General features: G+C 41.2%; 1 protein-coding gene across 1 annotated transcript in view; it reads right to left on the bottom strand.

Annotated features, from left to right (window-relative positions):
* Positions 1-6,034: 6,034 nt before the first annotated feature.
* Positions 6,035-22,984, bottom strand: part of ICA1L (islet cell autoantigen 1 like) — a 129,351-nt gene continuing 112,401 nt past the window's right edge. The window contains exons 11-12 of the mRNA XM_053713267.1: positions 20,213-20,302; positions 6,035-6,150 (exon numbers count right to left, since the gene is read on the bottom strand). Of these exons, the coding sequence (XP_053569242.1) occupies positions 6,035-6,150; positions 20,213-20,302 (206 nt within the window). The remainder of the gene's footprint in view (positions 6,151-20,212; positions 20,303-22,984) is intronic.

Here is a 22,984-nt window from a genome sequence, read left to right as displayed (position 1 = left end):
ATCACATGAGGCATCTATGTGCAGCCACTAATCAGCAGCTAATGAGCCTATTTAGATGTTTTTCAACAAAGGATATCAAGAGAATGAAGCAAATAAGATAATATAAGTAAATTGGAAAGTTGATTACAATTGCATGCTCTTTCTAAATCATGAAAGAAAAAATTTGGGTTTCATGTTCCTTTAAGGCATCAAAATAATACCATGTACTCAAGCATTTGAATGACAGGTCTAGAAGACTGAACAAGGAAACCATATCTTCACTTATGGCTTTGGACATAGTAAAGAATATCTTGAGAAAAGGTTTAGACTTCCTAATCATCATATGCACATGTATGATAGGTCAATCTTTGTGTCTAGGTGGTAATGTGGAACAGATTAAGAATTGTGTTACATTGATTGTAAACCCTGTCTATACAAGCTAAATATCCAGCAAATATAAATTGCTAAGTGCTCATACCAATAAAGTAATATAAATTACACATTTTATTTTTTTATCAAAGCTAGAATAGATCCTTTAAAATAAACAACATATTGGTTAAAACCACTAAGATATAAGAATGCTCCACAGAAAGAAACCTGAGATTCTCGTTTTCCTAAAAGCAAACTTTATTGCATTTATGATTTTCTAAAAATTATTGCCATGCATTTAAGTTCTATTTCATTATTAATTGTGCAATACACTTTTACATACAAGTCATTTATGTCAAAATAAGAAAATGGGCAATGTAATTATTCTAAATATTTTCATTGTAACAAACTTAGTAGTTAGCCATGTACCATCCTATGTAATCAATTTTGCATGGGATACGGAATTAAGTAAACTAAAAAGTGTATAATAAAGCTATGCTGATCAATTTTGAGATTCTGCAAAAATTAAAAACATAAATTATGCTTACCTGATAATTTATTTTTCTTCAGATGGGAAGAGTCCACAGCTGCATTCATTACTTTTGGGAATTCAGAACCTGGCCACCAGGAGGAGGCAAAGAGACCCCAGCCAAAGGCTTAAATACCTCCCCCACTCCCCTAATCCCCCAGACATTCAGCTAAGGGAACAAGGAACAGTAGGAGAAATATCAAGGTGAAAAAAAGGTGCCAGAAGAACAAAAAATTACAGCCGCCTCAGAGATAAAAACACGGCCGGGAGCTGTAGACTCTTCCCTTCAGAAGAAAATAAAATTATCAGGTAAGCATAATTTATGTTTTTCTTCTTAAAAGGGAAGAGTCCACAGCTGCATTCATTACTTTTGGGAAAACAATACCCAAGTTAGAGGACACTGAATGCAATAACGGGTGGGTACAAAAGGCGGCCCCTTCAAAAGGTACCACAGCCTGAATTACTCAACACCCAAATAATGTAAGTACAAACGACATGGGAGAAAAAACCAGAGCCTAGGTAACTGCACATCAGTTACACCACTGGCAAAGCCGAACTAGAGACCACTCAGACCTAGAGTCTGTCAGGCCCAAACAACCTTCGAGGCGTCTGCCCCACGGGTCACGACTCCCAAGAAGGTAACCGGCCAAAGATAAGTACTGCATCTGCCCCCCAAAAAAGGAAGCAGAGCCCAGGAAATCCAAAGAAACTTTCTCCACTCAACATCTATAGAACAACCCATGGTAGTCTCAAAAGTAACTCCCAGGGAGACAAACTCCCTAGAAAACAAGGACCAAAAAAGAAGGATCCATACACAGGGAACATGGCCCCTAAAGACTCGAGGAACCCCTCATGTCCCTAACCCCATACCATACCCTAAGGTACTATGGGAAATTCAAGTGCGAACCGAACCGTCCACACCCATCCATGGAGAGAGACCTGCACCAAGGCCAGAGTCCTCGACAATGGTCGATCAAAATATCCGATATCCGAAAGAACTCTATACTGCCTCCTCCAAGGTCTGTAGACTTGACGATCTGGAATAGCCTCAAACCCAAGAGTCACAATGGACTCCTGCACAGACTGAAAATCAGTACCCAGTGCAAATGGATCACAAGAAATCTCATAGTCAAGCGGCAACACGTGACACACACGCACAGGCAGGGTAACATCAATACCCGAAGGCAAATGATAACCCAGGGCCCTGCTGCTATCTCAGAGAATTAACGCACCACCCACGAAACCCCAAACGGAGTATCAAGGAAAATGGACAACTGCCTGACCCTTGAAGGGTGGCCATCTGTACCCAACCTCGACACCTCTACTGACAAACCCCAAGGCTAGCATAATATCGAGGCCACAATGCACCCGATCGTCAAAGACCGTAGTCCGACCAAGGGTATTAGATGGAATAGACAACAGTCAAAGAGTTCGAAGAAGCTATTATTCAAGGAAAACAACCTTGAGCAGGCAAACGCTGGAGCCGTAGGTCCCACAGTAGGCAGGGAACCATTGATTGGCCCACACAACCGTCCATCCAGAGAAGTTGCATATAAACCACAAGTCTCATACTTTGGTAGGATCCGAACCCGGAGTCCATAGCATAGGCCACAAGGCATTCTATGCACCACGAAGGTGACATGAACCCTGGTAACAGCTGAAAAAGCGCCGACCAGTACCAGCCTGGTATAAGGACACTCTGGAACTGTTCAAGGTCCAAGAAAAATGTGTCCCCAAGGATCGATAACTGAACTAGAAAACAAAAAATTCTAATATTCAAAAAGTGTGCAACTCACGAGGGAGTGCCCACGTGACCTCTAGTCGCAAGTATCGGTTCCAGAGAAGAACGTTCATAAAAATGAAAATCTAACAGACCTGAGCTTTAAGGAAAAAACAAACACATCCATCCGGATCACAAATAAAATGAAGGCCCAAGGTGAATGAGAACGACAACAGGACCAGCCGATTAGAGGCTCCATTCACCCAAGCTCAGAAATGGAACCGAAAACAAACAAAATGAAGACGATAAGGAGATTGCTTCATCCTCTAACGCAATATCCTTTTTGCCATCCATCTTCTAAGGCCTTGGATCCCTCTGCCCACTAGGACTGGGATCATCTAACATTGCCAAAACAGGTCTTAAAAGAACCTGAAGGAGAGCCAGCCTATAACGGAAGGCAAAATCATCCCTCGCTGGATCTACTGGAAAACCCTGTCTCCGAGATTGGGGCCCATGAAGCCTCAGAGGCCAACGTTTCCCCAGAAGGCCGAACTGAATCGGGCGATCTCACGCTCGATGGGCCTAGGTTAATATCTCAGAAATACTTCACTTGGGTGATATAAATGAGACGGTGCCATATAAATGGTCATGCGGAACCGTGCCGTAACCTCCGACGGAAACAAGCCACTCTCCAGAGAAGGAATGAAGGCCATAGGGACACCCGTGGGCTTAGCCGAGAAAGGGTCTTGGGCACACGCCTCACAGGTCATGGAAACCTTGGAGGCAGATGGCTCAATGCACTCTAAGCGCCTAGATTCAGGAGAAGAGAGTACTCTAGAACGGCACCCGAGACATAACTGATGGGCATTAATTACCCGGGCCATTTCATATTCATCACAAGACACATCCTCCGTATCGGAGGCATCCGTGTTGCGTATATCAGAATCATCCATAACCTTGGGATTACAAAAATACAAAACTAACTGGCACACCTTGACACCCCCAATGGCTGGGGCACTCACCACCTCCTGTGAACCAGACAACCCACGAGCTAGACTCTCTCGGTAGCACAGTCAGCATACGGAAGTGAAAAACAACGTAACCGCACCCATGATGAGGTGCACCGTGCCAGTCACAAAAAGGGCGCGCCACCTTAAGAGACTGCGTCATTAAAATAAGGCCGTTATGTTCCATAAAGGCTGTGAGCCTAAGTATAGCTACACATTGCAGATAGAATCGCATAACAAACATGATTAAAGTCCCCCCTGTTCAATATCCCCCCTCAGGAGATATTAACCCATGATTCCTCATTAAAGATAAAAGGGGTCCACTGGGACCCTACCTTGTTTCTTTAACGATACATTTCATATTGAAATAAAATGAAATGATCTTACCAGAATCTACGCAGTGGAACAGGAACACGGCCCTTCAAGTGTGACAGATAGTAGCCTCGCTTCTGACATGGACTTGAGTGAAGAATGGTAGGCAGCAAAACTCGTCAACGCTGATTACCAAGGAGCTGTTAATATAAGTAGGGATTGGCGAGACATTTGACACTATGCTTCTGCTAGGGGCTGGAAGTTGGGAGAGCCAATATTGCCTACCTGGACTTGATGGGCACAAGGCACGTACTGACCTGGGACTTTGGTTGTTGCTGGTGGTTGTTTATAAGGTGCAATTTTTTAACCGTTAGAAGTGTTTGACTGATTCCTCCCCCGGTATATTTCCCCCCTATGCACCAACTCACTATGGATAACGACAGCACAATTACCAAGGTTGACAATTTAACATAATATGGAATCTGGTTCAGAGCCTTTTTTACAATGACGAAGCTTCTCCTGATACTCTAAAGAGACTCTGGTGAATCACGATCTTCATATGCATGACAACATATCTTCCTAGCATTGATTTCTCTAACTTCTTGCACATAGTCAGAGCTTAACTCAGAGATTAGTTAGTATAATAAGCAATTGTTATTACCTTCTTAGACTCCTTATATAGGTATTGATGACTGCAGCTCATTATTATAGACAAAAAGGGCGGTATGTTTCTATTTACATATGCAGAGGCAACTACAAGCTTTTAAAAACGGTATAATGTCTGTTCATATTATGACATTTTTGCCCCTCAGTTATTGTATGCCTACGTCTAGCAGCATGTATACTTCTAGGGTTATACCTTACCTTTCCCAGATATTTTTAATATACCAGTATAATGCTAATGTATATATATAGTTAGCCCCATTACGATTTCTTACTCACCAGATAAAGCTTGCATTAATACTTGTTGTGGGATAACTTGTATGTTCAGTAGTAAGCCATCTAGTTAAGACATCTGTTTGTATGCTGTTTAATGCTTAAAGACATAAAGGTCATTCAGTTTTACTACCTACCCCTCTGTAAGCCACATTAGAAAGGGTGGATTTAAGGGTGATATTCTGATAAGTAGAAATATTACATATTACGTATAATCATATCTTAGCTTTTGATGTATTTCAGCTATGCATTTCATGGTTAATTTTGTATCATAGCACTATGGCCCAAGAGTGGCTTTTCTTTAATTTCAATTTCATTAGCTTCCCCTTATTAATTAAAAAAGAATACACTAAGGTCCATGAGTGGCCTCTTGTCTATTGGGGAATTCTTAAACAGTAAAATGAGGTTGGTCCTAAGATAGTCCAGGTGCCTCATGGACTATATTTTGTGCTCTAGTATAGATGACAATTTTATTTTGTGTAATCTTTTTCCACATGTACCACCTCGCATTAACTGTAAAAAATTGTTTTATTGTTTTTCTTTCCTGTTCTGTTTTTCTGAAACCTCAATAAAAATATAATTAATATATATATATATATATATATATATATATATATATATATATATATATATAAGTAGGGATGGGTTTGCAGGAAAATTCTCCCTGTATCTCCGGACTCTAACTGAGAGGCTGACAGGATTACTTAAAACTCCAGTCCCATTTCGAAGAGTACTATCCTTCATAAGAGACTATCTCAAACTTCTGACACTTCTCTGACAACCTCCTGTGACGAAAGGCAAAGAATGACTGGGGGATGAGGGGTGTGGGGGAGGTATTTAAGCCTTTGGCTGGGCTGTCTTTGCCTCCTCCTGGTGGCCAGGTTCTGAATTCCCAAAAGTATTGAATGCAGCTGTGGACTCTTCCCTTTTAAGAAGAAAAACATTTTCTTCTAACAATAAATGAACAAGTATAGTCTCTGAGGTATCAATAAATTAGTAACATAAATAAAAGACAAGTTTTTGGATTAAGTAAGATCTTTCTTTAAGAAGGTGGCATTTTTTTTTATTCTTAGTTTGTGTCCATAAAAAAACAACAATGCAGCACAATAGTTACGAAATGATTGTGTCCATTTGATTTATTTGCACACAGGATTCAGCATCCCTTTCATTTGTTGTCATCTATCACGCACTGAAATTGTCATCATGTGCTTGCGTTACAGAACCTATGTTTGAAAGTGGATCAAGATCTGCAAACAAATTAAGCCAAGCTGAAATGTTTTTGTTTCCAGTCTTCTGGTCTGTAAGAACAAAATAAGAAAATATCCAAAGTGACCAGGGTGTATTGACAAACAATGTATGCATTCAATTGGTTAGCATGATTCCTAAAACTGAAAGGCCCATACTGTTTTCTCTCCTGAGACAGCAATGGATAAAGAGTTTTCAAGACTTCATATTAACTCCTTACTGCAGTAATACAATGTTCTATAATATTTCAACACCTTAACCCTTCTGTAACCTGAGAAGCTTTTGTATCTTTGACTGTAAAATTCAAAAGAACTATCCTGCAGTATGGGGACATCTCATTTAACAGGCCAGCAAGTGCATTGAGCCTTCCAACCAATAACTTTCTATTTATGTTCTAAGATAAGTAACAGGGGCATGTGTGCAATTTCAGATTAAAATGGCAAATGTACATATTTTTTTAACAACTTTTATAAATTAGCTAAACAGATTAGCATAGCTGGGATGTAAGAAAACAATTACTTATTACACACACACACACAACTGCTGTTTTTGTGTTTCCTTTTACAAAACTGTAAAAGAAAATTTATGCTTACCTGATAAATTTATTTATTTTTAGACACGATGAGTCCACAGATTTCATCCTTACTTGTGGGATATCGCCGCCTGGTCAGCAGGAGGAGGCAAAGAGCACCACAGCAGAGCTGTATATATAGCTCCTCCCTTCCTTCCCACTCCAATCATTCGACCAAAGTTAGGAAGAGAAAGGAAAAGCCAAGGTGCAGAGGTGTCTGAAGTTTAACAAAAAAATAATAATAATAACCTGTCTCATAGAACAGGGCGGGCCGTGGACACATCGTGTCTAAAAGGAAATACATTTATCAGGTAAGCATAAATATTCTTTTCTTTTTAAAAGACATGATGAGTCCACGGATTTCATCCTTACTTGTGGGATACAATACCAAAGCTATAGTGCACGGATGAAAAGGGAGGGACAAGACAGGGAACCTAAACGGAAGGCACCACTGTTTGAAGAACTTTCCTCCCAAAAGCAGCCTCAGCAGAGGCAAAAGTATCAAATTTGTAAAATTTGGAAAAAGTGTGAAGAGACGACCAAGTTGCAGCTTTGCAAATCTGCTCAACAGAAGCATCATTTTTGAATGCCCATGAGGAAGTCACAGCCCTATTGGAATGAGCCGTAATTCGTTCAGAAGGCTGCCGTCCAGCAGTCTCATATGCAAAACGGATGATACTCTTCAGCCAAAAAGAAAGAGGTAGCAGTAGCTTTCTGACCCCTACGTTTCCCTGAGAAAAACAAACAAACAGAGAAGACGTTTGTCGAAAATCCTTAGTCGCTTGTAAATAAAAAACTTTAAAGCACGGACTACGTCTAAATTATGCAACAGACGTTCCTTCTTAGAAGTAGCTAGGAATAGGACACAAAGAAGGAAGAACAATCTCCTGATTAATATTCTTGGTTGAAACAACCTTAGGAAGAAAACCAGGGTTAGTACGTAACACCACCTTATCCGCATGAAAAATAAAGATAAGGAGAATCATATTGTAATACCGAAAGCTCAGATACTTTTTGAGCAGAAGAAATAGCAACCAGAAATAACAGTTTCCAAGATAATAACTTAATATCTATGGAATGTATAGGTTCAAACGGAACCCCTTGAAGAACACTAAGAACTAAATTTAAACTCCAAGGAGGAGCAATTGGTTTAAATACAGGCCTGATTCTAGACAGAGCCTGACAAAAAGATTGTACATCTGAAAATAGATAAAGCAGAAATCTGTCCCTTTAAGGAACTCGCTGATAACCCCTTCTCCAATCCTTCTTGGAGAAAAGACAAAATCCTGGGAATCCTAACCCTACTCCATGAGTAGCCCTTGGATTCACACCAATAAAGATATTTACGCCATATCTTATGGTAAATTTTCCTCTTAACAGGCTTACGTGCCTGGATTAAAGTATCTATGACCGAAACAGAAAAACCTCGCTTAGATAAAACTAAGCTTTCAATCTCCAAGCAGTCAGCTGCAGAGAAACTAGATTCGGATGATGGAAGGGACCCTGAATGAGAAGGTCTTTCCTCAATGGGAGCTTCCACGGTGGCTGAGATGACATGTCCACCAGATCGGCATACCAAATCCTGCGAGGCCATGCAGGAGCGATGAGGATCACTGATGCCCTCTCCTGTTTGACTCGAGCAATCACCCGGGGATGGAGAGCAAACGGAGGGAATACATAAGCTAGGCTGAAAGACCAAGGAACTGCCAAGGAATCTATCAGCTTTAATGAAACAAAAAGAAAGGGCGCCTCCTAGTTTAGCCAGTATATATTGGAATAGATAGAATGAGATATAGATTTTATACTCGCATATAATTAAGGCAAAGATAATGCCTAGATGAGCAGTCTGGAAACTTAGCAGTGTCCCATCAAAATGCAAGGGCAGCTCCTCTTAGTAGATTCCCAAAATCATCTGAAAAAGTAGAAAGATATACAGAGGGCGACTCCTAGTGCAGATTAGTAAGCAAGGTGTGTACCCACCAGCTTGACCCTTCAGAGATATACTCACAAAGTATAAAGCACATTGTAGTGCTAATGGAGCAAGCTGGGTATATTACAGTGGCCCAGCGCACATACCACTCCGGTAATGAATAGTCCAAGATGTTTTGAAGTGCTCAAAAGAGAAAAAAGGAGACTCCAGAAATATATATAAAAAACACTTTATATAATAATATAACAGTGTACAATAAAAAATCAGTAAAATACGCTATGCGTTTCTCAGAGCTGACCACTCTGTTTCCTCAGGCAAGTAATACTGATCTAAAACTGAAGTCTCCTATTTATACATACTCAAATCAATTAAAACATTGGTCACACCCAATTTACCAATTACTTATGCAAATGTTGCTATGGTGACCTTCCCAATACAAACTGACTTTTCTTAATGCCAGTATAGAAATATATAGCACATTTTGTGCACAGATTTACTTTAAAACGTTTAACGATAATGCAATGTATCTCGTCAACATTTAGAAAGAAAACATATACAATGTCCACAAGAACATTTCAACAAAAAAACAAATACAACATCCATATAGTTAGTTCATAACTTATCAATGATCTCTCTTTATGAATGTAGATGCACTATTTGTTTATACGTCATATGGTTAATAACTTCTTTATTTTCTGAGGATTTATTCCTTACTCATAATACAAGGCTTTATTTATTTGTTAGAAGCGCCTAACTACTTTGTTTAATCATGTATGTGACTGCTAGCTTGTGGGCGTGTATCGCTAACCTATCCCACACTTCCATATGTATGGGTGATGGCTAGTGGGCGTGTATCATTTATCGCCGATCTTCAAGTGAAATATCTCAACTTTGAATTCACGAATAATAATAATTTCAAGACCTATAAAGCACTGAGTGCTTTTTTTCTCCATACACGTTTTTCATATAGACAAGTATAATAATTCATATACTTTGGCACAGAATTATTTAAAGACATGGGTATACATAATTTATTTCTTATGGGGCTTGATTCATAAATACAATATAGGTTAATAATAATTCTACTATATATGAATATATTAAAACTATATAACAATTACATTGAATTTAGATTTATTGGCATATGTGTATATGCACTTGGTAGATTGTAGCACAACGATAACGAGGTTGGCATTATTTTTAACATGACATCTTAGCAAAAATTGCCTAGTACTGTGATGATAGGATCTGCCCCCTTTTTTGAGAAGCGGTATCATAGGGCCGCATAGATTGGCCGATGCTTCCTCAAATATAGCTATAGGGTGATATTAACATCCCAACAGCAATGTAGTTCATTGATCAGCTGCCGGGTATGTGAAATCATAGACGTGCAACCACAAACCCAATAACAAATTATAGCTGCTACCTTGAGGAGGTTTGAGGAGTTTAGTGAGGAACCGGAAAAGAGACTTTTACATTTTAAATAGAGTTGAGATTGTTCATTTTTTCTGACAATAGACGATACACGCCTACAAGCCGTTACTCACGTACATAGTGATGTGGGATTGGTTGGTGCTATACGCCCACGGGCCATACCCTACACATACGGCATTGGGAAATTAGAGAGGGAGCTTAAACAAATAGACGAAGCTCTTCATGACACCAGCTTACAATAAGCATGACACAACAACTTAGGGAACGTAAAAACCGTTTACTGTAGGAAACCATGCTAAAAGAGGTAAGAATATATTGGGAATAAAGTTGAGGTATTTCACTTGAAGATCGGCGATAAATGATACACGCCCACTAGCCATCACCCATACATATGGAAGTGTGGGATAGGTTAACGATACACGCCCACAAGCTAGCAGTCACATACATGATTAAACAAAGTAGTTAGGCGCTTCTAACAAATAAATAAAACCTTGCATTATGAGTAAGGAATAAATCCTCAGAAAATAAAGAAGTTATTAACCATATGACGTATAAACAAATAGTGCATCTACATTCATAAAGAGAGATCGTTGATAAGTTATGAACTAACTATATGGATGTTGTATTTGTTTTTTTGTTGAAATGTTATTGTGGACATTGTATATGTTTTCTTTCTAAATGTTGATGAGATACATTGTATTATCTGCTACACACCTGTTTTGATACTAGCTAAACGTTTTAAAGTAAATCTGTGCACAAAATGTGCTATATATTTCTATACTGGCATTAAGTTAAGTCAGTTTGTATTGTGAAGGTTACCATAGCAACATTTGCATAAGTAATTGGTAAATTGGGTGTGACCAATGTTTTAATTGATTTGAGGATGTATAAATAGGAGACTTCAGTTTTAGATCAGTATTACTTGCCTGAGGAAACAGAGTGGTCAGCTCTGAGAAACGCGTAGCGTATTTTACTGATTTTTTATTGTACACTGTTATATTATTATATAAAGTGTTTTTTATATATATTTCTGGAGTCTCCTTTTTTCTCTTTTGAGCACTTCAAAACATCTTGGACTATTCATTACCGGAGTGGTATGTGCGCTGGTCCACTGTAATATACCCAGCTTGCTCCATTAGCACTACAGTGTGCTTTATACTTTGTGAGTATATCTCTGAAGGGTCAAGCTGGTGGGTACACACTTTGCTTACTAATCTGCACTAGGAGTCACCCTCTGTACATCTTTCTAATCTATCAGCTCTGCCTGAGGATCCCTGGACCTGTATCTCGGAAGCTTGGCATTCCGGCGAGATGCCATGAGATCCAACTCCGGCCTGCCCCATCTGGGAATCAGATTGGAAAAAACTTCCAGATGGAGTTCCCACTCTCCCGGATGAAATGTCTGTCTGCTCAGAAAATCTGCTTCCCAGTTTTCCACCCCTGGGATGTGGATCGCTGACAGATGGCAGGAGTGAGACTCTGCCCACTGTATTATCTTGGCTACTTCTATCATCGCTAAGGAACTCCTTGTTCCTCCCTGATGATTGATGTAGGCTACTGTCGTTATGTTGTCTGACTGGAACCTGATGAATTTGGCCGAAGCCAACTGAGGCCAAGCCTGAAGCTCATTACATAGTGCTCTCAACTCTAGGATATTGATGGGAAGGAGATACACCCTGAGCCCTTAGGGAGTTCCAAACTGCTCCCCATCCTAACAGGCTGGCATCTGTTGTCACTATCACCCATGAGGGTCTGCGGAAGCATGTCCCCTGGGATAGATGATCCAGCGACAACCACCATAGAAGAGACTCCCTTGTCTCCTGATCTAGATTTATTTGAGAAGATAAATCTGTATAATCCCCATTCCACTGCCTGAGCATGCTTAATTGCAGAGGCCTGAGATGAAAACGAGCAAACGGAACGATGTCCATTGCCGCCACCATCAATCCGATTACCTCCATGCACTGAGCCACTGACGGACGAGGATTGGACTGAATGAGCCAACATGTATTCAGAATCTTTGACTTTCTGACCTCCGTCAGAAAAATCTTCATTGAAATAGAGCCGATTAGAGTTCCCAGAAAGGATACTCTTGTCCGAGGAACTAAAGAACTCTTTTCCAGGTTTACCTTCCACCCATGGGTCCTTAGGAATGAAAGCACAATGTCGGTATGGGACCTTGCCAGATGAAATGATGATGCCTGGATCAGTATATCGTCCAGATAAGGCGCCACTGCGATGCCCCGCGGCCTTAGAACCGCCAATAAAGACCCCAGAACCTTTGTAAAAATTTTGGGCGCCGTGGCCACACGGAAAGGGAGAGCCACAAACTGAAAATGTTTCTCCAGAAAGGCAAACCTCAGGAGCTTGTAATGATCTCTGTGAATAGGAACATGAAGATATGCATCCTTTAGATCCACCGTTGTCATAAATTGACCCTCCTGGATCAATGGAAGAATGGTATGAATAGTTTCCATCTTGAAAGATGGAACTCTGAGAAACTTGTTTAGATTCTTGAGGTCTAATATAGGTCTGAAAGTTTCCTCCTTTTTGGAAACTACAAACAGATTTGAATAAAAACCCCTGTCCCTGAATTGAAACGGGCAAATTACTCCCATGGAGGAGAGGTCTCTTACACAGTGTAAGAACGCCTCTCTTTTTATCTGGTCTACAGACAATCAAGAAAGAAGAAACCTTCCTCTGGGGAAGGAATTTCTGAATTCCAGATGGTATCCCTGAGACACTCTCTCTAATGCCCAGGGATCCTGAACATCTCTTATCCAAACCTGGATGAAGAAAGTCTGCCCCCTACTAGATCTGGTCCCGGATAAGGGGTCAGCCCTTCATGCGGACTTGGGAGCAGCTGCCGGTTTCTTGGATGGATTGTTTACTCTTGTTCCAAGACTGGTTGGGTCTCCAGGAAGACTTGGCTTGAGAATAGTTCCCCTCCTGTTTAGAGGAAGAGGAAGGGGGGTTCCTTTGAAATTTCGAAAGGAACGAAAATTACTCTGTCAACATCTCTGTTTGGATCTTTTATCCTGAGGTAGGAGATGACCCTTGCCTCCCATGATGTCAGAAATAATTTCCTTCAAGTCAGGACCGAACAGGGTCTTTCCCTTGTAAGGAATAGCCAGAAGCTTAGACTTGGATGACACATCCGCAGACCAAGATTTCAACCATAAGGCTCTGCGTGCTAAGATGGAAAAACCCGAACGCTTAGCCGCCAAGTTGGTAATCTGCAGAGAAGCATCCGTAATAAATTAATTTTCTAATTTAAGAGCTTTAATTCTATCGTGTATCTCTTCCAAAAAAGTCTCAGTTTTAAGAGCATCAAACCAATAAGCAGCCGCACTTGTAACCGTAACAATGCAGGCTGCCGGTTGTAATAACAACCCCTGATGAACACAGATCTTCTTAAGAAGACCCTCCAATTTCTTATCCATAGGGTCTTTAAAAGCAGAACTATCCTTGATAGGAATAGTAGTTCGCTTAGCCAAGGTGGAGATAGCTCCTTCCACCTTAGGGACCATCTGCTAAGAATCCCTGATAGTGTCTGCTATAGGGTACATCTTCTTGAAAACGGGAGGAGAGAATGGAATACCTGGTCTCTCCCATTCCTTAGCAATAATCTCTGAAGTTCTCTTAGGAACTAGAAAAACATCAGAATAAGAAGGGACTTCTAGATATCTGTCCAACTTACTCAATTTTTCTGGAGGAACCACAATAGAATTGCAGTCGTCCAGAGTCACCAAAACCTCCCTCAATAACAGGAGGAGGTGTTCCAGCTTAAACCTAAAAGGAAACCACTTCTGAATCTGTCGGTGGCAAGACACTTTCTGAGTCAGAAAGTTCGCCTTTGGATAGGACCTCCATACCCTCCAATTCAGCGCCCTGGGAGGGTACATCTGAGATCGCCATTGTCATGAGATGCAGGACATATGCAGGACACAGCAATGATGGTACAACTCTATTTTATTGCAGAGCATAACAATACACATCTAGTCAGGTTGATTGTACTAAACTAACTGCGACACAGACACCGGACCTAAGCCCCGCCCACATACTAGTGACATCACATCCTGCTCTCATCACATCTTCCCCTTTTTCAAAGGCAAAGCATACATTTGCATATAATAAATAACAAGGTACACCAACAGGGTATACAACAACATTTTTGTGTTTGAACATTATAAAAACAGATAGATTAGAAAACATGAACAAATAAATTACATCCTGACTTGGACATCGGGGTAGACTACCCTAGTCCACAGTGACCATGGGATTATTCTGCCCATACTTCCGGTCACTGTTCTAGCTAAAGTCAGTCCCTGTATCGGGCCGGAAGTTTCACCACTCTTCCGCTTGATGTAACTTTGCATGAACTGTCCTCTGATACAGAAGATGGTGAACAAGAGTCTGCTGGAGGCAAAGATATATCCCCACTGTGATCTTGCTGAGGGGAAGGCACCTCTCTTAGAACAGGGGATCCCACCGGCGGTGGTACTGAGGTATCCGGTTCCAGACTCTCAGGTACAGACTGAAGATATCTTCGGTTACGGCGTGTAACCGTCCCTCCCTCTGTAAGGACTGTGTAAGACCTTGGTTCTGGAGAGCGGCCCACTACCGTAGCAGGCGTCTTCCATTTCTTCTCATCATCCAGTTTAATTCTGACACTTTGGCCCACTTTCAGTTCCTGTAAAGGCCTGACAGAATGTCTCCTGTCGTAGAAGAAACGATAACCCTTTTTGGCCTCTTCATCCCTCCTAAGGACTTCGTCCCGAGGAACAGGGCCAGGCGGCTTGAAGACACCCACTGAGGGTAAAGTGGTGCGAATCTGGCGTCCTAGCATCAGCTGTGCCGGGCTAAACCCGGTGGCTTGAATGGGCGTCGCCTTGTATGACAAGAGGGCTAGGTACGGCTCAGATTGCTTTAGAATGAATTTTGTTGTTTGAACTGCCCTTTCAGCCATTCCGTTGGCCTGCGGATAATGTGGACTTGACGTGGAATGTACAAAATCATATTCCCTGCTGAAAGCACTGAACTCTGTAGAAGCGAACTGCATACCATTATCACTCACCAGCTCCATTGGAATGCCCCAGCGGGCGAACAAGCTCTTCAGGCGAATGATAACGGCCTGACTTGTGATATCATTCAGGGGTGCAATTTCCAAATACCTGGAATAGTAGTCGATCACAACAAGAAACTTTTTCCCGTGCAGTTCACACAAATCAGCAGCTATTTTCTGCCACGGCCCCGCAGGCAGCGGAGTAGACATCAAGGGCTCCCTTCTCTGAGTAGGCCGGTGTTCCCGGCAAAAGGCACATTTAGACACGTGATTTGCAATGTCGGAACTGATCCCAGGCCACCACACAGCTGTAGCTGCTCTCTCTCTGCACTTTGTAATGCCTAAGTGGCCATCATGAATCCTGTTTAACATCTCTTTCCTCATGCTGACAGGAATTACAATGCGGTCTTGGAACAGCACCAACCCCTCCAGCTCCATGAGCTGCGACCTCTCTGGCTGGTAAGCACTTAAAGACATCCAGGCTGCCCGACTCTCGGGCCAGCCTTCTCTTATGTACCTTATAACTTCTTGCAGATCTGTGTCCAAATATGTCTCATTCTTTATGGACTTAGAGGCCAGAACTGAATCAACATACACTTTCACATCCGATTCCGTGGAGGATTCTTCAGCAGCAGCCAGCGGGAGCCTGGATAGTGTATCTGCCACAACCAGTTGTTTCCCCGGCACATGCACTGCCTGAACATTGAACCTGAGCAGTCTCATTAAAAGTCTCTGGCATCTCAAGGGTGTTTTGTCAATGTCATAAGAATTTATTAGAGGGACTAGCGGTTTGTGGTCAGTTTCCAGACTAAATTTCTCCAAACCCACTAGATAACGCTGAAAGCGTTCACAGGCCCAAACTGCAGCCAGGCACTATCTCAATTTGAGCGTATTTTAACTCTGCAGCCGTCAGTGTGCGGGAACAGTAGGCGATGGGCTGTAGTTTGTTGTCATTCAGCTGCAGGAGTGCAGCCCCCAACCCATAACTGCTTGCATCAGCACTAACCACAGTCTTTTTTGAAGGGTCGTAGAACCCCAGCACTGGGGCAGACCCCAGCAGGGACTTGGCATGCAGGAACGCTTTTTCTTGCGAGGGTCCCCAGACCCAGGCAACATCTTTCTTAAGCAACTCTGTGATAGGGTGTAAAACTGTAGATAAATCTGGAAGAAACTTGCCCACGTAATTTACAAGGCCCAATATCTGTCTCAGCTCATGTACATCAGAAGGGCTTTTCATCTGTTCAATAGCCCGAATTTTCTCGGGGTCCGGCTTGATGCCATCCCCGTTGATGATATGCCCAAAGTAGCATAATTCAGTTTTCCTAAAATGACATTTTTCTTTATTCAGCTTCAGCCCAGACTCTTTGATAGCCTGCAGCACACAACTCAAACGCTGATCATGTTCCTCCACTGTAGACCCATACACTAGAATGTCGTCCATGACGACCGCTGTGCCCACGTGGCCACTCAGGAGAGAACTCATTTCCCTTTGAAAGATTTCAGGAGCGGAGGATATCCCAAAGGGGAGTCTGCAGAAGCAGAACCGACCTACCGGTGTGATAAAGGTAGTCAGTTTGCGGCACTTTGGATCCAGGGGGATCTGCCAAAAGCCGCTAGAAGCGTCTAATGTGGAAAAGAACTTCGCCCCAGCCAACTTCGGGGCTATATCTTCCAATGTCGGCAGCACAAATCTCTCCCTCTTCACTGCCTCATTCAACCTTTTCAGGTCCACACAGATGCGCACCTTTCCATTTTTCTTTGCAACTGGAACAATAGGGGCACACCAATCAGTTGCTTCAACAACCTCTTCAATAACCCCCATAGACTTCATGCGCATGAGCTCTTTCTCCACTTGAGGCATGAGCGGGAACGGAATTCTACGAGGAGTAGAAATACTGTATGGGACTGCGTCACTTTTAAGTGCTATACGGACAGGTTTGCAGTTCAGTAGGCCCAACTCGCCAAACATATCTTCAGAGATCTCATTCACTCTGGCCACGAGGCCCAAGTCACAAGCTGCTTTTCTGCTCAATAAACTGTTAACACACTGACCTCGGATCACATGCACCCACATAGTGAACTTCCTTTGTTTGTACTCACAGCTGGCAAGAAATTTCCCCACACAATCAATACGGCCACCAGGACTATGGACATTTGTATTAACCTTCGCCAGCTGGGGCTGTCGAGGCAGTTTCATGAATTCAGCAAAAGACATTACAGTGATATCTGCTCCTGTGTCAATCTTAAAATCAACTTTGGCTCCCATTACAGTAAAAGTAACTTTCCAATCTTCCTCTGAGCTTGTCCGTTCCACAACAGACCCCACAAAAGACACTTCCTGACCCTCCTGGTCACTGTCCACCTGCATCTCCTTAATGTATTCAGTTTTACACACCACTTCAAAATGGCCTATTCTGTTACATTTTCTGCATCTTTTATCTCTGGCCGGGCATAAAGCACTCTGATCATGAGCCCGGTAGCACCGTGTGCATCGGCCATGTTGCGCCCATCCACTTCTAGGCCTTTCCAGTACTTTAGATCTACCGCTCACACTGTGCCTTTCACTAGTAATTTTCCTAGACTGTTGCACTTCATCCACAATACTCTCAGACCTCAGATCAGCACTTTGCTTTTTCACCAGTTCACTCTGGCGGGCCATCCTAATAGCCCCGTCTAACGTTAAATCAGGCTCTAACTGCAGCTTCAGGGAGACTTCAGCATCTGCAATTCCAATAGCTATTCTGTCTCTGATTTGCTCTTCTTTAGCAACACTAAACTCACAGAATTCAGCTAATTCATACAGGCTGCGCACAAATGACTCCACAGATTCTCCCACACGCTGATTATGTTTGTGAAAACAAGCTCTCTCATGAATCACATTTCTTTTGGGCACAAAGTGGGCACTGAGTTTATCCATAACTATATCAAAGTTAACTTCTTCCCCTTCTTGGAAAGTAAAAGCATTGAACACTGGCTCTACATCTTTCCCCATGGAGTATAAAAGAGAATTAACTTGTACTTCACCACTCTCCTTGTTCAGTTTGGATGCAATCCTGATGCGCTGAAACCGCTGACGCCATGTGGGCCAAGCTGAAGGCTGAGAAAAGTCAAAAGGCTCAGGTGGGGTAAACTTTGACATTGCAATCGATCAGGAACAGAAGCGCAGTCCAGAACTTCTGACACCATGTCATGAGATGCAGGACATATGCAGGACACAGCAATGATGGTACAACTCTATTTTATTGCAGAGCATAACAATACACATCTAGTCAGGTTGATTGTACTAAACTAACTGCGACACAGACACCGGACCTAAGCCCCGCCCACATACTAGTGACATCACATCCTGCTCTCATCACAGCCATCAAAGCATCAGAAACTGAATTAACCCCGTGGTTGTCCAGGGTAGACGACATAACTGCAGCTATGTCCTTTAGTGTGATCGCAGCAGAAGCTGCAGAGGTACTTGGCTCCGCTTGTGCGGGCGTTAAGGGCTGTGACGCCTGGGGAGAAAGTTGCGGCATACTCTGTATCTCATCAGTAGAACCCTGAGAAACATCCACCTTTGTGCAAGAGGGACAAAAAGTAACAGGTTCCACATTGGCGTTTAAACACATGGAACATGGAACATTCTGTAAATCTTCCATGATAACAAATATAGCAAAATTACAATTTGGTCGTGGAATCAACAAATTTAACCTATTAGGACCAAAAAATATGAAAACCAGCCTAATATGACTGTTGTCAGTATTTTGAAAAATGTAGCGTAACTGTGCCTTTAAAAAATAAAACGACGCAATTTTTTTTTGCACCAACACTTTAGCAAATAGTTCTGAACTATAACACATAAAATTACGTTACATCAAACCTAAAAAATAAGCCATATACTTTTCTAAAAAATAAATGGCAAAAGCACAGTGCACCTTACGCCTCAACAGTTCTGCTGAGGCGCCTACCTGCCCCCACTATACATCAACCAAAACTACTTGTTCAGCAGACTGTCTAAGACCGATTGCTTAAATCTCCAGCCATGCGGTCGTAACAAATACCGGAGTCCTCCAGCTTACAGCGTGACAGATGACGTAAAATATCAACTGCACGGCTATACAGCGCGTGAACACTTAAGCCCCGCCCTTTTGTGGGCGGCACAGGAAAACCCCGTCTGAACCCGTCCTAAATGAAAGCAAAAAATGCAGGTTAAAAAATACAAGCCGTTCTAAGCACGATTACTCGTTCACCCAGTAAAAACTCACTGCCTACACCGGAGTGTAAACTCCGATAATCAAATTCCCCAGCGTCTCGCCCACAGCAACACCAATATAGGGCTAATATGCAGGGAAAGTCCATAACAGGTTACGGTTTGACACTCACAGAGAAATGAGGGAAACCCTAAATAAAAGTTTACAACCCCTCTTGTCAGAAAGTAAAATACACAGTCTGTTCTGAGTTAATCTATGTCCCAGAGAAACAAAATGACTGCACATACCTCTATGCTGAGCAACAGCATGACCGGTCCCACAGGATCAAGAGGCCTTCTCCCTCCTGCAGTTCTGTGGAGACATACAGGGTCTTAGTTAATATATCCTAAGACCATTTACTGAAGGGCAACACTCAATATGGGAGGCGCAGTGAGAATTTAATCCCACCAGTTCCCATTGCTTTAAAGCCACCTGTAGCTCTACTCTAGAGGCTGACAAGGAATACGGCGACACCCTAAATAAAATAGCACTCACTGATACGATTTTAAAAATAAAAAACTCTTGATTGAAGAATCTAAACTAACACCTCACTTTACCTCTTCCTATCACTAACATAGACAAAGAGAATGACTGGAGTGGAAGGGAAGGGAGGAGCTATATATACAGCTCTGATGTGGTGCTCTTTGCCTCCTCCTGCTGACCAGGAGGCGATATCCCACAAGTAAGGATGAAATCCGTGGACTCATCGTGTCTTTTAAAAAGAAATAATAATAATAATGTCCAGTGCTACTTGGTCAAAGGGGTAGGTGTTCAATAATAAAAGGGGTCAGATATTATAAATGTTGCACAGATAAATGTTAGGCTACAGTTAAATTATTGTGAGTCTTATTTTAGACATATAGCAAATGAAACTCACCACTTGTCGGTTGCAGCGGTGAATTTGTGGACGCACCTTGCTGTCTCTCCAACCAAGTGTCACCCGGGGGAACACCTGAAAATGACCATCCTTTAAAAGACAAAAAGAAAAACTGTCACAAATTTGTTGTGTCAAATCAGGCCAGAGCACCGCAAGGAACATTTAGGAGATTGAATATGGTGGTCAACAGGAGCAAGGTAAGAATTGCTTAACAGGTGGGGTGTTATATTTCTTTATGGCATGAGTTAGGGGGGTTTCTAAGGTGTCACAAAGGATTGCTCTATGTGTACGGCATTGTCTTAGGTAATATTGCATTACGGAAGTACTTTTTGAAAGGTCGCTTGGCCATTTAAGAAGATTGCACTACAGGATTAATTTTGCATTTAATTTCAGTTGAGGTTTAGGCAGTATAGGTATAATAGCAGTTGTGGGTACAAGTAAGATGGGTTATTTGTGGTACTGTTCCAAGTAATGGATGTGGTTGGTATTGAGTAGACTGTGTTAGTGAATACAAGCAGTATAGGGTTATTAGCAGTACTGAATTCTGACAGATGTAATTGTGATTAGGTAGTCTCAGCTCTATTACTAAGTCTATTGTTCTTACTTTAAAGAGCATAGTACATAATCATTACAGGTGTGATGCACATTTGAAAGTATTTTATCTCCCATGGCTGCCTGTTTACTGCAAGGCCCCCAATTTTTTTTATTCTTTTAGTCGTCATTTGATAAAGGTAATGAGACATTGTTCAACCCTCTCCATATCCCCAAAGCTCTGTTGCTAAGGCTATTAAAAGTTAATAGGTGATGAATGGGGTGCAGCTCTGCTTGATCTGTCACAGAAAAGTAAGTATAAAGTGGATTAAAAGGGCTGTTTTTGGCATTGACTGTTAAAAGCAAGAATACTTTTACCCTAAGACATAACACATAATTTTTGCTCAGAATATATATATATATATATATAGATACACATATACACACACACATATACATACACACACACACAGTATATATATATATATATATATATATATATATATATATATATATATATATATATATATATATATATATATATATATATATACATACATACATACATACACACACACATATATAGTATATACAAGTATATAAAAAAGGTAGGTTTGAAGACACAACTTCCATATGGTTAAAAAATTCATTAACACTTTGTCTTACATGTTTCAGCCTCCACGGCCGTAATCATAGACATACTCCCTTAATGCATGGAAGGTGTTCTTATAGGGCTTTCCTCCGCCCATTTAAAATCATTACTCATTAACCAGTTAATTACCAGCTATTGATCGTTATGAAATAGATGCAATACAAATACATATTAATGTTATTGGATTCATTTGGTATTATTGACTATTTGCCATTAATATTTAATTTCATAAAGTAAGCTCCGTATTAAAGTAAAAAAGAGCATATTCAAAATAAGTTCATACTTAGAGTAAACTAAACTGAACTAAACAGCAGATGAATCTATACAGATTACAAGCACGACTACGTTTTAGCTGGTAGAACAACAGCATATTTCATCAAAATATTACATCAGAATTTTGCCTATACTATACATATACATTCTATCTTTCAATTGTCAAGTGATATAATATATTTATATAAATATGTTTAACCTGTACCAAACATTTCAAACCTATCCCTTATCCATTTCATTTATTGCTAAATATGGAGGGAAAGAAAAATAGAAAGACAAGATCGAACTAGGCTTGCATCTGCACAATACTTAGAATGAAATGAAATAAAACAACAATAAAGTAAAATAAAAACAAGCATAATAAACTAACTGATTCCAAAAAAGATTAACAAAACTGGAGATCTGACCCACAAGCTTACTCCCAGTAATTGATCACATCAAATTGTGAATTGAATCCTCCTGGGACCAAAGTTCTCAGCTTGTGGATCCAATAGATCTCCTGTTTTTCTAGAATCTTTAGTTTACTGCCACCTCTACGAGGCACACTTATGCTCTCAATGGCATTCCATTTAAAGTGCTGTACTTGTTTATTGTGCACTTGGATAAAATGTCTCGATAGGGCTGAACAGTGTACATCATTAGATATATAGCCCAGATGTTCTTTTTTATCTGGGAACGTATATCTCTTGTTGTTAAGCCAATATATTGCTTCTTATGTTGAGTGCATTCCACTAGATAGATCACATAAGTGGAAGTACACCTAACACAGCCTCTAGTGGAGAAAGTTTCATTTGTGACAAAAGATGTAAAGTTATTACCCTGTTTTATGTATGTACAGGACTTACAGCGTGGAACGCCACATTTGTAGGTCCCTCCAACCTCCAACCAAGAGCTACGTGCTTCTGTGATAGGCAACATGCTTGGTGAAAGCATGTTGCCTATCGTTAGATTCTTAGAGTATACAAAATCACATCCCTGTTTAACAATATTTTTCAAATCATCATCACCATATAAAATGGGCATGTACTTTTTAATGATGTTGCACACTCCAGAATATTGATTGGAAAATTTTGTTACAAATCTTAGGCTTTTTCTATCACATTCCTGTTTTTTGTTTTTGAATAGTAATTTTCTATCCATAGTTTCTACCTCCCTGTACACTGAGTCTATCATCCCCACATTGTAACCTCTCTTAATAAACCTTTGTCTCAAGTCAACTGACTCTTTAATGAAGTCAGAATGCAGGGTACAATTGTGCTTCACGCGCAGGAACTGTCCTTTGACAATTCCCTTATACACATGTTGTGGATGACCAC

This window comes from Bombina bombina, chromosome 1 (assembly GCF_027579735.1).
Source record: "Bombina bombina isolate aBomBom1 chromosome 1, aBomBom1.pri, whole genome shotgun sequence".
Taxonomy (NCBI): domain Eukaryota; kingdom Metazoa; phylum Chordata; class Amphibia; order Anura; family Bombinatoridae; genus Bombina; species Bombina bombina.
This window is presented reverse-complemented; position numbering and strand designations above follow the sequence as displayed.